Raw genomic sequence first — 16,552 nt, forward strand, 5'->3', positions numbered from 1 at the left:
CTTAAATTAAACACAACAGGAATACCCAATTTGTTTTAAACTGCTTCCACCAATTGTGGTACCATCAATACACTCATCAATCTCTGTGGTGTATACCACCTGGTTTTGTGTCAGGATAAAATAAAAGTAGTTTCTTTTATGAGCATCATAGATCATTGAACCACCTTATCCATTCATTCTTGTATATTACTGATAGCATGTTTCCATTTCTTGTCCTCACAGCAGGAAACACTGGCCCTCTCTCTCCCTGACACATCATTGTTGGATAGGTGGATCTTAATTATTTAGCACACAACCCAACACTAAAGAATGATTCCAGTCTGTTTATATTCTTTCTTTGTTTTTGAAGAAACCCTCTTTAAATATTTACCTTTCTCTTTAACCTATAAATATTAGATGCCATCATTTGACAGACTAACCTCCAGATATTTTGAATTGGGCCATATTTTCTTCTCTTTTTTTTTATGATTATCTTCCCCGCCTCATCCTTCATTTTGAAAAAATTGTTGTCTTCGTTCATATTGTGTTCATTCATTCCACTATTTTAAATGTCAGGCTGTGCCATGAGAGTTTGTGATCTCAAGGACTGTTCACTCCTGCTTTCACTCTGGAGAATAATCACAAACACAGACGTATGCCTTTCGGCAAACGATGGTTAAATCTGACAGAAGTGTTTTTGCCTGAAGTTAAAAAAAAAAAACTAAAAAAAAAACAGAACATTAAAATGTATTTTACTTCTATTTTGATTAGTTTTAACTTCAAATCTTTTATTCAGGTTTTGATTTTTTATTTATTTATTTTTTTTTTATTTTTGGGGCAGGAAAAAATATCCCATATCCGTAACGCCTGCTGGTGACGTCACCAACAGGGCGGGACGAACATTCCTGCTGTCTACTTTTGTCCCTACGTGGAGGAGGCAGGACTCCAAACGGGACGCTGTCTGGAATTTCGGGCGCACCGACAGTGAGTACCAATTTCCTGGCAACTTGTAGACCATCAACTAAAACTAACTTCCAGCTAGACTTTTGTTTCAGCAGCGCTTTACGAAAACAACATCCTCGTCCTCATCTTCTCTTCTCTGTGACAGCCTTTGTCCCGTGTTTAGAGGCGAGGATGTGCAGGAGTAAACAGGGGGAGAGTTTCCTGCCTATAAAACTTGCATGTCTGTCGATAGCCGGATAGCCGCAGCTACACCTTCACTGAAGCCTTATTCATCATCGCAGCGATGTGCACGTCCTCAAATACTGAAACAAAGTACTCTTTGACTGCGTTGATTTATGCTCTGATACATTTTTTTTTTTAAAAAGAAGCGACTACCGCTCAAAGAAGGAAACAACTAAACTAGTAACTCGGCATATGTTAGTTTCATTACGTAGGCTTTGAATATGATACTCAATGTTTCCACGTATTTTTCTGAAATATATCTTTTTATATTTTGTGAATACTGCAAAAATGCCACAACAAAAAGAGCCAGGTTCGTTCCTTTAGTTCACCGGAGGAAGCCGTCTAGGTGGAGTCTGTACTATTGTTGTGTTTTTTTTATCTTCCCGGTGCACGAGCTAACGCCTGTTGTAATAGATCTTTTGTAACGCTACGTGGGTGCAACCTCAATGTTTGCTCTTCTGAGGGCTGGGATGTATTTGACCCTAATAAATGTGATCCTTTCTGATTAATAGATCTGCACCTCCTTCTCTGTGCATGTGTCTTTAAAACGGTACGAGACCGCTGCAGAGTGAGATTTCGCTCACTGTACAGGAGTTAGAAAAGTGATCCTCCAAAAAAAAAAAATAATAATATTTTTTTTTATTAGGTATGCTGGTAACATTGATGTTTCAACTAGAGTTGGACGATACGGTCCTAAAATAATATCGCGATATTTTATGGTATTTCCGTGATAACGATGTTTTTTAACACGATGACAAAATACTGACACATATTTTCTAATTCATTTTTTTTTTTTTTAAAACACACCGAGTTTTATGTTTCAGCATAAGTTTGAAATATCCAGTAAAAACGAAAACAAAAAATGATTTCTCCAATTCGGATCTGTAACACATGTAAGGTACCTCCCGCTATGACATATGTTGGAATACTGTTGGATGATTGTTTTCATCATATCAAAAATAATGCTGATATTATCGTGAACGATGTGAAGTGGCACACCCTGAGTTTAACACCAAAAATAAACCGGCTTTGTTCTGCTCAGAATGGTGAACAACAGTGGTCTATGTCAACTTGTTTACTGCACTGAGTGATTTACCAGATTTTTCCTGGAGCCCATCTGGGCCCGCAGCACACTTACATCTGGGATCCCGATTGTGGATCACAGTTGAACAACAGGGGCTGTCTGATCATATCAGAAAGACCCTCATTTTAACAGGATAAATATTGTTACTTGGAACAAGACGTGTGTTGTGAATACAGTAATGTGGATTCCCAGAAACACTGCACACCATTTCTTGCTGTCCGCCCTTGGTTAAAGTCTCGTTATCTTGTGCAGAGATGTTTAAGAAAGTGTAGCATCTTTTCCTGGTATCAGGACTCGTGAGGCAAAGTGTTGTTCATAGTGCCAGCAGCAGGGACACTGATGTTTGCACTTCCTTTGCGGGGTAAGAAAAAAGCTGCAAGTTATTTTAACTGTGACTCTCATTAACCTGATTGGTGGGATCAGATTGCCCGTGAACGTACCTGTGTGGTATGTGTGCTGTGCTGCACAATAAAGTAAATGAAGTAAAATGTTATGTTTCCCTTGCTCATGCTGTGGAACCGTACGAGCACCTGCCGCAGGTGTTTTAAACGCAGTTATACTTGTGATGTTATCTCCGTAAAGACAAACCAGACAGTCAAGAATGAGGTTTCCATCCTTGTACACACCTGTGCGTATGAGCAGGTTGCCCCACTTCCAGCACTGTTAGGACATTTAAACAGGTGACTTAACTAGTTATGGAAGTCAGTAAAAGTGATCAAGTTACTTTTTTTTATTTATTTTTTTTTACTTACTTTCTTTCTCTAACTGTTTTATAATGATTAAAAAAAAAAAAAGATTCCGTATGTTAGCTTCATCTGATGTTTTGATGCAAATACATTTTAGAAAACACTCTCGACCAGATCGTACAATCCTTTTTTTTTAAACTTTCTAAATGGAACGCTTTAAAGCTTTTATCCTGAAATCCATTAAAAAGGGGACGTAGTGATAGTTGTTTTTCATGATTTAAATTCAGTGAATTATGGGTCTTATTTCAAGGATGAATTGTTAAAAAAAAAACGTGAGTGCACTGCGCTGTAATGATCGCTGAGTCATGGCCATGTATATTTGTTAGGTTTTTAACTGTTCTACAGTCAATACAGCAAAAAGAACAATTCAATGACTCAGTCAGGTTTGTGTCATTTGTTTGGGAGCTCAGGACTCGACTTGTTAACATGATCTTGAGGTAAATTGCGTCTTGCTCAACGGCACTTCAACGGTTTCAGGCGAACGGGCCGGTATTTGTCAGTTACTGTAGTAGTGTGTGATTATGTGGTAATCAAAGGATTATGCTTTGTCAAGGGTAGTGCTCCTAGGTGTGGCAGCTCACCTGTGACAGAAACAGGCTGAGCTGACTGATTCAGCCTCTGCAACCCATCCGATGACATTCCTCATTGAGGGTTTGCATGGACATCTTTACTAGTACTGGACCTGCTGGATCATTAACTACTGCTGCATGCTTCCATTCGGTGAGCAAAGATGAGCCGGTTACAGTTAGGAAACCTGTCAAGGGACCATTTCATTTAAATATTTCCATGATGATTCACTGGACGTTTTTCAAGCTTTAAAAAAAAAACTAAACCCTGCCCAGGGTGTTCTGCTCGCAGCTGTTCATGATGTCACAGTTGTTTAAAGTCCACAAACAACATTTGTTGTTGTCACCTCCTCCTCCTTACCTGTCAGTGTGGCTCTACTTATCTTATCCACCCAGCCTGAACAGGAAATAAGTGTTTCATGAGTCAGTTTGCTTCACATCTGTAGTCGATTGGGACTATGTTAAAAAAAAAAAGAAAAAGAAAAAAGGTCCATGTTCAGTTCCTGCAGACTTGTGTTGGGTGTGTGCACATGAACTTGACCACACTTGGGAAGGGTGCCCGGTCTATTTGTGTGCCTCACATTTCCCATGTAACTGTGGACGAAAATCGCTGGCGGGATGGGGTGTGTCGCACATTTAAATCGGCAGTCTGGGATCAGCCCCTCCGCTTTAAATGGGCTGAATGATCCATCAAAGGCGATTGTAAACAGCGTCGATGTGCTGTTTTTGGTTCAACAATTAAAAGCTTGGAAAGAAATTGACGTGTATGGTTGATATCAAGTTGTAAAACGAGAGCTGAGCGAGCTCTGTGACTGAGTGGTGAAATGTCTTAAAGAGGACCAAGCAAGTCCAGTTGCTCCTGTTTTGCTGCCATTACGTGAGCTGGATAGACGGCTGGAAAACTACACAGATGATTGTATTTGTCCCTCTTTTTTTTCTTTTTTTTTTATATAATTGTTTTTGTATTTATGGCAGTATCATTCTCATCTATCGAACTCGGCTAAGTACTGAGGTTTCAGTAATGTGCTTCAACCCTATCAGAGGTATTGGTATTCTTTCAGGCGAACAGGAGCCTCTCCATTTAGGATGTTGATGTTGCACTAAAGAGTGCAGGAGTCCTCGCTCCTCTGCAGGCACGCAGTCCAGCTGTCAAAGACACCAACTGTCTTCGGAGCCTGACACTCCGCACCCGTTTTCCTAGTGTAACACAGGATTTATTGCCGGTGATTACAAACCCTCTATTCTTCTTGTAACGTCTCACATTTGTCCTCTGCCATCTGTGCCCTCGCCCCGTGTACTTAACCCCCTCTTCTTGTTTCCACTCTGCCTCTGTCGCGGGTGTGACAAGGGCCGGCACATGAGGTAATGTTTGTCGGGGCCTTCATTGTAGCCGCTGGGCAGACTTCAGTGGCCACATTTCTGGAGAAAACGGTTAAATATAGCAATGCTGGCATCGTCATTTTTCCTAATAGTTTAGTCAGGAGTTTGCTCGTGCCCTGAATTGGTGTTACTTTATGGAAGAAAAAACACTCTGGTCTCTGATTCATGGTGAGGCATTTCAAATCTGTTTGTGTTGTGGCTCGGTAAAGTGACAAAGCTCTTGTCCTTGTCAGCAAGAAGCAGTCTTCTTAAATATATGAACATAATAAACATGAGTTTTAATGAATGAAATTGTTGGTAAACTCCTTGATTTCTTTCTTTTTTTTATCAAGGCAACATGTTTTGATTTAATCACTTTGTTTTGTTTGTAAGAGCCGCGTTGCAGGAACTGAGTCACGTCTCAGAGACCACATGGCTGCTGTTGAATCATCTTTCATGAGTGCTAATAATAGTTTCATTCATCACAGAGGATGCACAGATACTGGGCTTTGGTTCATTGTCTGATTGTGTGTGATGTTGGTGATCAGGTGGGTTGTGATCCATTTAATTGACTGGATATTCAAGTGTTCCCTCATATGGTTTTACACATGTTGCATTGTGGAAAGCAGACAAAGCTTCGCTCAGGATTTTCTGACTAATCTGCTGTGATAATAAACAGTCTGGACTTCAAATTGGGAAAAGGGAACCCGTCTCTGTCGGAAAAGATCCTCAGTTGACCGCAGTAGAAAACCTCACTTTGTTTTCTGAACACTCGGGTTGGAGAGGAATGCCATCGTACCAGTTTGGCCTCGGAGAGCGAGGCAGCACACCCAGCTCACCTCTCTGTAAGCGGAGCTCCAATCTGCCCAGGCCTCATGCATTCCTCCGCCACTGCAGGACGGGAAACAGGCGCTGAGAGAAATTCCTCATTTTCAGTGATTTTCAGATGGTTGCTTTGCCTCAGAGGAGGTCGGGAACACGGCGGTTTTCGTCAGGCAAAATAACTGAGGCTGAATCTCACTGGCTGATAGTTTTGTTTTGTGACACATTTAAAGCAAATCTCTTTCCTGGAAGAGGCTTCTTCTCTTTTCTGTTAAAAATTCAGAAATATAGCCCTCTCAGAGGACTCCCAAATATTCAACATGTTACGTTGTCACATAAAACCGGATGTGGTCTCAATACCTTTCATTACAGCTGCTGTTTTGTAGATAAAAAAACAAAAACAAAAAAAAAGATAGAGAGCATTGTTAAAAAACGGTTCATTTTAGGAGATTTAAAAGAAATGCTGTTCAGGAAGCACAACTATGAGAGATCCTCAAATCCTCCACAGGCTGTTCTCCTCTGGCAGTGTAGCTTCTTGCTGTACAATGGAGCTAACAGGAAATTGCTTTGATTAGGGGATAAATGTGTTTGTAAAAGGAAAAGAGCTGAAGAGAACAGTAGATGTGATCAGCAGGGATCAGTGAGGAGAGTGACTGATGTATTATTTTTAGTTTTTTAGACCCGACGGAAGATGAGGAGGGAGTTTGGGTCTGCCTGAAGAGGAAAGTTTACTTTACCAGCAAGTGATCTGAGTCGCAGATTATTGACTCGGGGTAGTGCAGTCCCCTTCGCACAGAGGGTGGTGGCAGTCTGGATGGGCTGCATATGAGAGGCAGATGAAGATGCAGTTCGTCTCAGGTTGTTCTTGCTCCTTTTGTTTTAAGACCTTGCTGATCCCTCTGCTCTCTCCACAGTCACACCGTTCCCTGGCTGACCACCTCAGGTCAATCACAGAAAATGTCTGGAAAGATAACAAAAGAGGAGGAGGAGGAGATGAGGGAGATCTTTGGGAAAATTGGTGAGTAAAAGCCGTGTAACTATGACTATGCTATTAATTAGCCCTCTGCTTGCCTTTTTTTTTCTATTCAAGACATTTTGAAGACCAAAAGTTAATTAATTAATTAATTAATACAAATTTTCTCTCACGGGTCTGATTATTAAAATATATGTTACAGTTTAACCATATTATGTGCTAGTATCTAATTGTAGCTCCTGTGTTTCTGTAGATCTGGACAACGATGGACATATCTGTGATTATGAACTCAGTGAGCTCCTCAAAGAGGCCGGCCATCCCCTCCCTGGATACATGGTTCGAGAGATCCTCCACAAACTTGATCGCAACAAAGACAATAAGATCAGCTTTGTAGAGTTCTTGGCGGTAAGTGAAGCAGAGCTCAGAGCAGCTCGCAGTTTTCAAGCCCGTCAAGTTTCCTCCTTCATTTCTTTCTGTGAGTTTAGTCTTTGTTTTCTGCACCTCTCCCGTCGGAGTGGGACCTCTATGCAAAGCAACTTTTCAGCAGCTATGCGTGCGACGCAGTGGCAAGGCCTCCCACAAACCACACACACGCACACACACACTCCAGGAATGTGGAAGTGAGGTCAGCAAAGTGAAGTGGGTTGCAGTACTTTGACTTCAGAAGTGATGAAGGAGCAGTCGCTCACAGGCCGGCCTTATGAGGCCAAATCTCAAGATCAGAAGGGTCAACCAGACAGGTGCCGTTTCTGTTTAATTACATTTATAACGTTACAATTTCAGCTATTCTTTAAGGTTTCATGATGGCAACCGCCTTCTGGAGTTCATCGTTGTTGTTTTGTAGGTGCTGCCATCATAATGTGTCATATACAGTAATTATAATAAACTTGATTGATACTGCACCTTTCAAAACAAGTTCTTCACATGGAGAAATCAGGATTAAAGCTGCTGCACAGCAATCGAATAGAATCATGCAATTTAGGGAAAGAAAAATGAAATAGAATATGATTTACTCGATGAAATAAGATTTTAAAGAGAATGACAAAGACATATCAAAGATGGAAAATGAAAAAAGGACGTCAGTGCAAGACAATGATTCTCCCTTATTTCTATAACGGATATAGCTACATATCAGGGTTTGACACAACCAGTGGCCCGATGGCCCGGGGCCAGTAAAAGTTTATGCAGGGCAAATTGGTTGGCTGGTCACTGGCCCAGTCGAGCCGGTAGCGGCCAATTAGAGTCTAATGCGTGAGCAGGTTTTGACGATGTCATCGAATTGCATCATGATTTGCTGAAATATACGTTGGGAAAATAACACACACACACACACACACACACACACACACACACACACACACACACACACACACACAACTGAGTTCACACACCAAGTGAGTGTTCAGCTTTTGAACGCACTATCAACCTATTTTCAACCTCCCCTGAATAGAGTAGTATTTGGCTAAGGGGAGTATTTTCCCAGTCATGTACCATTGTGTGAGAAAGGTGAGCTCTTCACTACCAGGCTTTGAAGAAACACTATTATGAACACCAAAAACAAATTTATGCTAGAATGGTAGAACTGAATCTTCATCATCAGCACAAGGCCGTGATGGTCTTGTTGTGGTCACCTCTTTTACACGGAGTGCAAAAGAAGTGCAAGCAAGCGTCCTGCGACCTTGTGTATGTTGGTGGTAAAGAGTGCTGTGCTTTTTAAACAAGTTGCCCTGTGCCAGGCTGAATAGCTCATTGTGGTCAAACAACAACGCCTACAGGGCTGAGGTCACTGATGGAGCAGTGATAAGTTCAGCAGCAGGAAATATCAGACATATTTCCATATAATAGACTTTATCAGAGTGGCTCATGTACATGCGGTAGTATCCCTCACCACATAGCTCTACATGATCTCATTAGCTGAGAGCTATTTAAAGATTGGAGATAATTGTTTGATGTTATAATGTTGAGTGAAATCTGAGTGTGTCGTTACTGTGGAGGATCTGTAGCTGAGGTTTCACTGTTACCTTAATGACACACTGACTCTCACACTCTGAACACTGTACTTAGATTACGTGTGTCGTGAATGAACTGTCTGACTGCAGTGGATTTGAAAGCACAACACATTAGTCGCTGTTGTGACTCCATCAATCTGACGCCTTCCTGGACCCGTTGACATTAACAAACACTGTTTTTCAGCCCTTTTATATTGTTCAAAACACCAAGATACATTCACCATATCTTCTCAGCCCTTTAGCTGGCAGGTTGGCTTTATGTTTTCATGCCAGTGAGGAGAAATTGCCGCGGCACTGCTGTGTCTGCTGAGTGACCTCGGCTGCCCCGGTGGCTCACGGGAGCTCGATAAGACATCGAGGCAACAACAGTAAAAGGAGAGAAGATGATTGAGGCTTTTGCACAGAAGTAACTAAAGATAGTTTTTATCACTCATTTATTTGTTGATCACTTTTTGATTAAGTTTACATTTTTGAAAAATACATTTTCAGTGAATTACAAACTGATTCACCAGAATCATGGTGCAATAAAACAACATGTGGCTGATCTGATTGTGATTTTACGTTCAATGTTCCTGTACAATCAAATTTAATCCAATTATCAACTGTTCTCTCTTAAAGTTCACTTTTATTCCACCTATAATGTTTTTATTCGTACTGCCATCTATCTGTTGTTTAATTCATACATTTTAGCGCAGAGGTGAGAAGGTGGTAGTGTTTCTTTAGACTGCATTATATTCATAATAATTCATAAAAAATATAGTTAACGCTTCTAAAAACAAAGACGATTAATTGTCCATTACAATGAATTGGCTAATCACTTTTCCACAAAACCAAATGTTTGTAAAAATATCGTAAATTGTCCATAATCTTCAGCCTCAAACATAAATTTAGGAGGTTTGAGGCGAAATTGTTCTCTAAGTTGTCTTTGATATTGTTTCAGATCGTCAAGGAGCTGAAGGGCACTCAAATTGCAAAAACTTTCCGCAAGGCCATCAACAGAAAAGAAGGCATCCTGGCTATCGGAGGGACGTCCGAGCTGTCGAGCGAAGGCACACAACACTCGTTCTCTGGTACGTCACACGGAGCCCTGACGTCATGGACGCTGTCTGTTTCCTCCAGTTGCTGCTATGTTTGTCATGAGATGTTGACTTTGTACTCTCTGTGGTTCAGCTACAGGTGCTTCATTTACAAGTGGAGAAAGCCATAATGGAACATGTGGCCTTCTGAAATGAGTCAATATATGGGCTCAGTTTATTGTTGGTGTTTTGCATTTTAAATGACGTCTGTCTTCATCCTCACAGAGGAAGAGCGATTTGCCTTTGTGAACTGGATCAACACTGCTCTGGAAAAAGATCCCGACTGCCAACATGTCCTGCCCATGGATCCCAACACAGACTCTCTCTTCAAGTGTGTCGCAGACGGTATCGTACTCTGGTGAGACTTCCTGTTCTTCTCCTTCACCCTGCTACACTTCTGAAATAAGTGGCAGATACCTGCACTCGATTTTATGGTCACATACTGGCTGGAAAAACATATAGAGAAATATGTGCATGTTATTTGAGCAGAGGAAACCGTTCTATTACTACATTCATTAAAAAAAAAAACATTGAGACATGATTACCTGTTGTTTCAACTGTCCTGAAAAAGAAAATGACTAATTCTAAATTAAAACTCTGCATTTGGCACCTAATAATGTTTTTTTTATTTTATTTTATTTGTACCTGAACTGCAGGTGGAAACTTTTTTGTTAACAGTCTTACACTTTAAGTTTAAGAAGTTTCATTTATCCCATACAGCTTATTTAATATGGATATTAAAGACCACAGGGTTTAACCCAGGCAGACAGTCTCGAGGGGGAGGGAGGGGAGGGGGGGAATTTATAAACAGTCTATAGTTGCACCACTTTAGCTACCAGGAAACTCCCAAGAGTTGAATTTTTGACACCAACTTGCTCGATGCCAGTGAACAGTGAACATTTGGGTTGCCGTCTCTTGCTGAATGATTTTACAACATGGATCCTGCATCAAACAAATGATAAAAGTATGGTTTTGTGTGTTGGCACAGCAAAATGATCAACCTGTCAGTGCCAGACACTATCGATGAGAGGACCATAAATAAGAAGAAGCTGACGCCGTTCACAGTACAGGTCAGTCAACGTTAGTTAATGCTAGTGCTGCTTTTGTATTCTGTCTTTTTTTTTTTGTGCAAGCGTGCAGTGCAGACAGCTGATGGTTTGTACTTTTACAGGAGAACCTGAACCTGGCCCTGAACTCTGCTTCTGCCATTGGCTGCCACGTGGTGAACATCGGCGCTTTAGACCTGAAAGAAGGGAAGCCCCATCTGGTGCTGGGCCTGCTGTGGCAGATCATCAAGATTGGCCTGTTTGCCGACATCGAGCTCAGCAGAAATGAAGGTACCAAACATGTATTTGAGTCCTAACACTAGGGCTCCCCTGGTCTGTTGTCAAGTCATTTAACTGATCATTAACACCCCTCGACAGCGCTGGCAGCTTTGCTGAGAGATGGAGAAACCCTGGAGGACCTGATGAAGCTGTCACCAGAAGAGCTGCTGCTACGCTGGGCAAACTTTCACCTGGAAAATGCTGGCTGGCAGAAGATCAACAACTTCAGCTCTGACATCAAAGTGGGTTTAGTCACTGGCATTGAGCCCATTAAACAGTAGATGCAGAAAGGGAAATCACTAAAAATTTAAAAGAGGAAATAAGGGTCTTGCAGGGAGCGCTTGTAGTTTTTTTTAAACCTTTTTTTTTTTTTTTTCTGCTTGTTCATTTCCCAACACTGTTGGTCCACAAACACAGGCCTCTGTCTGAACATCTGGCGAGGTCGTTCATGTTTGTGTTCGTGTTTGCCGACTGCTGCAAAAATAGGAATGAGTGGGTAGTGTCCCTTGCTAACACCGGCAATCTGTCAAATGTGTATGAAGGGATTAAAGCGCTTCTGTTTCTTTGGCGACGTGCCTTTTCTTAAGGACGTTCAGATAGATGGTCGCACTCAAGATGTGGGATCTACAGTATTTGTCTGAATATTTAATTACTCTCTTGGAGCCATGACAAGCCACTTTATAAATCAACCAGTAGCCACTGCACCTGTCTTTATTTATATATTTTTCCTCAGACTGTCACTACATAGAAATGTCAAAAGCTTCCTGACTTTTGTTCTTTCTGATCTAATTGGTGCTCATTATTTCAACATTTAGCATCTTGATTCTGTGAAATATACTTTTAAAATTCACTGTTAGAATAATTTCAAAGCTTTAACTTATCATAAACCAAATGCACGTGTGTGTGTTATAGTGGTCAGAGTGAAAGTTGTTCCCAAGCAGTATCAAAACCCCTCTTTATCAGACACAAATTACAAATGAATTACAAAGTGGATTTTCTTGTTTACTCTAAAGTGAGAATCTATTTTTTGTTTGTTTATTTATTTTCTAGGACTCAAGGGCCTATTTCCACCTTCTGAATCAAATCTCCCCGAAGGGCACGGAGGAAGATCAGCCGCGCATCGACATCAACATGGCAGGCTTCAGTGTAAGTTGGCTCTCACAGCTGAGCGTTTTCACCACACAGTAACAGCTGCGCAGTGCTTCTGACCCGAGCACATGTGTGATCTGTGTGTGTGTGTGTGTGTGTGTGTGTGTGCGTGTGCGTGTGTGCGTGCGTGTGTGTGTGTGTGCGCGCGCGTGTGTGTGTGTGTTCAGGAGAAAGACGACATGAAGAGGGCAGAGGCCATGCTGCAGCAGGCCGACAGGCTCGGCTGTCGGCAGTTCGTCACACCAGCTGACGTCGTCAGCGGGAACCCCAAACTCAACCTGGCCTTTGTGGCTAATCTGTTCAACAAATACCCAGCGCTCACCAAGCCGGAGAATGAAGACATTAACTGGGCACTGTTGGAAGGTGCGCGTGGAGAGAAAAATAGGCTAAACCGTCTTCAGTCTTTGTCCCAGCGGTCTTCGTCTTAACGCCCATAATAATATGGGATCAAATCACAAGTATTTATTTATAATTCATGAGTAAATAAGCATCAAAAGTTCAGGAACGGTGAGGAAGTTCAGGAAAAACATCCTTACTGTAGGAGCAGTTAAAACGTTTGATTGACACATTGAAGCAACTTCACATCAAACCAGTGAGAAGAACAAAACAACTAAACATAGTTTGACTTACATAGAAAATTAACAAAACTAAAATAAACAGTGTTTTTTTAGGATCCCATCCCACAGACAACATAACTTTTCATGTTGTAGCTGTGTTTCTAACTTCCAAATGAACAGAACCAGTTCAACAAACAGCTAACAGGCTTACATTAGCACAGAAACAGATTTTAATGTGAAGACAAGCCACTTCCGGCTCCAGTTCCTACTAAGTACAATAGTTAATATGCAGATCGTATATTTACAGCAAGTATTCAGCACTGCATGCTGACATTTACCATTAAGTCCCCTAAATCCCCCCCATCCTTTGCTGTCTAGGTGAGACGAGAGAAGAGAGGACATTTAGAAACTGGATGAACTCGCTGGGAGTGAACCCGCACGTGAATCATCTTTATGTGTACGTATACCACCAACAAAGCCCAGTTTATCTCACACCTGTGTGCCTTGACGTCTGAAGAGTTTTCATGACTAACATTCTGCTTCTATGTCTTATTTGATGTTGATGTTGAATGTTTTTCTAGAGACCTACAGGATGCCATGGTCATCCTCCAACTCTACGAGAAGATTAAAGTGGTGGTTGACTGGAACAACAAGGTCAACAAGCCACCTTACCCCAAACTGGGAACCAACATGAAGAAGGTAGATTAGATTCCCTTTAATTGTTCCGAAACAGAAAAGAAAATTGTCTCTTGTGTGCCAACCGTTTGACTTTGTGCCCCCAGTTGGAGAATTGTAACTATGCAGTGGATCTGGGCAAAACAGCCAAGTTCTCCCTCGTTGGCATCGGCGGGCAGGACCTGAACGATGGCAACGCTACCCTGACTCTGGCGGTGGTGTGGCAGCTGATGAGGAGGTAAAACTCCACTACAACTACATCACTTCACGCATCACCTGTCCCAATAAAACAGAAATGCTCCTCTGAAGTGTAAATACTGCCTCACCTGGTGTAAACAAGTGCATGCAAGACATGGACTGTGTGGTGAATTCAAACAGGACCATTGCTGAATGTGAGCTGTGTGCAGTTCTCTGTGGAGTGAGCATTTCACAGTATTCACATAGCACCCATCCCTGCTCTATGATCAAAAAAAGGAATAGAAATCAGAATTTAAACAATATGGGACCTTTAAATTCATGAAAACACGACTGAACTTCTCAAAATATCAAAAAAATTGAATTGTCAAATGAAAGTAGCTTCATGAGGGAATTCATGAGCTTTTCGAAAAAGGAAAAAACGTATTTGTATATTTTGTGAGCATAACCAAGGATTGGCATCTTAGTGTTTCAGTTAATATGTCTGTGCACGGTATTTTGAAACGCTACAATCACCATCAGTCTTCACTGTCAGCTTCATTGTGATAGCTCTGTGTGTTTACTGTAAACTCTTTGTAGGGAGTTGGTAGTTCCAGTTGGCAGTCTCTGTTTCATGCCAGTGGTGTTTTGTTTTTTTTCCAAGTTGAAACTACATTTACATAAATTATGACGCTTCCTGTCTCGATGGATGCTTGTTGACATATTTAGTGGTTCCTCATTTTTACTTCCAGTGTTCAGTGTTGGCTCTTAAAAAGCAAAAACGATCAAGAATGAAAGTTTTTTTTGTTTTTGGTCTTGGAGTTTAAAAAAAAAATCATTTGACTGGAGTTTTTAGTTGATTTTAATAATAAACATGCTGCCTCTCCAATCTTTCAGATATACGCTGAATGTACTGGAGGAGCTGGGCGATGGACAGAAAGTAAATGATGACATCATTGTAAAGTGGGTGAACGAAACATTGGCACAGGCGGGAAAGTCAACCAAGATTGCAAGTTTTAAGGTAAACCAGCCGTCGCACTTTTTGCTTAAAATATTGTTGAATTTCAGAATCTGTAAATGTAAACGAACCCCCTGTATATTAAATGAATGATTATTATTGAATAATGGGAGCCTTATTATACATTTTTGTCAAGCTTTCAAGGTCTTAATGAGCAAATGGAGCCACGTGAAGAGATGTGGTGATATGGGTGGAGTGGGGGGGTCAGGTCCCCTTTTACTGAGACAACTCCATTTGCTGATGAAGACCATGAGATGTGGTTAAAAGCTGCCTGTTAAGACCTTTAATCTGTGTTGTCGCGCGGTGATCAGGACAAGGAGATCAGCAGCAGCTTGGCAGTACTGGAACTGATCGACGCCATTCAGCCCGGCAGCATCAACAACGAGCTGATAAAAACCGGCAGCCTCTCCGATGACGACAAGCTGGAGAACGCCAAGTAAGGAAAGAGAGAGAAGCACCTTCTGCCATGTTGTAAGTGACCATGTGAGAGCAGTTCAACTAAATCGGTGTCCTTCCTAGATACGCCATCTCTATGGCGAGGAAGATCGGAGCCCGCGTCTACGCGCTCCCAGAGGACCTGGTGGAGGTCAAGCCCAAAATGGTGATGACGGTCTTCGCCTGCTTGATGGGACGGGGGATGAAGCGAGTCTGAGCTGGGATCATTGTGACACTTCCTCCTGCCCACAAGCCGTTAGCATTTTAAAAGAGCTCCCCCACCTGAAGGAATGAAGATTTTGGTTTTTTGTTTATGTGTTTTGGAATGAGTCAGAATCCTACATTTGCATGTATCCGTGCCTCGTTTGATTAGCAAGAGATGTTTTCTGAAGAATATTGTGCTGTCCTGCTATTTAAAGTGAGGCTACAGTGATAAAACATCTGAAGAGGCGGCTCTCGTCGACTTGTTACTCTCAGTATGCAGAACTTCCTAATGTATAAGAATGCTGTTTTTTTTTTGTTTTTTGTTTTTTAAAGCGTGTATGCATATTTCCAGCTGCAAGATTGTTTACATATTTTTACTCTGACTGATAAGTAAATTATAGCCTTGACTAAGCAACACATTCCTGAATACCATACTTACCAAATGTTTGAGAAGGCAAAAAGAAAAAAAGTGAGAGAGGCGGGATGTTTCGGTGGAGCACACGTCCAAAAGCACCCAAACATTTCCTCTCACCTAATGAAGTACAAGTATGACTTAATAACTGGTACCATAAACATATCAGAAGCCATAAGGTCAACTTATAGCAATGACCAGCGACTGTATCCTTGTACTTTGTTTGTTTTTTGGGATTATTATGCGAGGTAAATGCAATGGTTTTTTTGGGGTGTTAAGTCTTCGTTATGTTGGGCTTCTGGTTTTTTTTGTTTGTTTTTTCTTGTCTGTTACATTGGATGAGGAGCAGGCTGATAACACTCTCCTGGCTTCTGCTGTGCCTTCTTGTCTCAAAGACCATTTGTACTCGTGCTTTGAGTTTTTTTCCCCATTTTATTTTTCTTTTGTATTCAACATTACCAAATATAAACAGTAACTTCATTCCAGGTAGCTTCATGATATTCTATGACAACGGCCAAATTGGATTTGGTCTCTTGTTCATGTCTACTCTTAAAGTGCTTTACATGTAACAATAAATATGACTTTGAAAACAGCTCATGTGTTTGATCTTTGTAATTTCTGGAAAATGCATCAAATGTAGCGGACCACAAATTCAGCTGTTAACTTGATCTTTGTTTTAATCCACATAAATTGCATCATCATTTTCTACAGGGTCTATCAAACATAATTGGACTCCTGGAAGTGTTTGTTTTATTATTGACTCCAAGGGGATTTATTGTGACTTTTCTTTTTTTTTTACACTGA

General features: G+C 41.2%; 1 protein-coding gene across 1 annotated transcript; it reads left to right on the plus strand.

Annotated features, from left to right (window-relative positions):
• Positions 1-900: 900 nt before the first annotated feature.
• On the plus strand, positions 901-16,340 carry pls3 (plastin 3 (T isoform)). Its single transcript, XM_069146753.1, has 16 exons — positions 901-963; positions 6,656-6,759; positions 6,968-7,119; positions 9,664-9,793; positions 10,025-10,157; positions 10,788-10,869; positions 10,971-11,136; positions 11,224-11,366; positions 12,175-12,270; positions 12,441-12,636; positions 13,209-13,287; positions 13,412-13,529; positions 13,613-13,743; positions 14,577-14,700; positions 15,009-15,133; positions 15,217-16,340. The coding sequence occupies exons 2-16, from the start codon at positions 6,699-6,701 to the stop codon at positions 15,347-15,349; spliced, it is 1,869 nt and encodes a 622-aa protein (XP_069002854.1). The 5' UTR covers positions 901-963; positions 6,656-6,698; the 3' UTR covers positions 15,350-16,340.
• The last annotated feature ends 212 nt before the right edge of the window (positions 16,341-16,552 follow it).

Source organism: Embiotoca jacksoni, unplaced genomic scaffold (assembly GCF_022577435.1).
Source record: "Embiotoca jacksoni isolate LCO1_2020_lvr unplaced genomic scaffold, fEmbJac1.0.p SCAF_13, whole genome shotgun sequence".
Taxonomy (NCBI): domain Eukaryota; kingdom Metazoa; phylum Chordata; class Actinopteri; family Embiotocidae; genus Embiotoca; species Embiotoca jacksoni.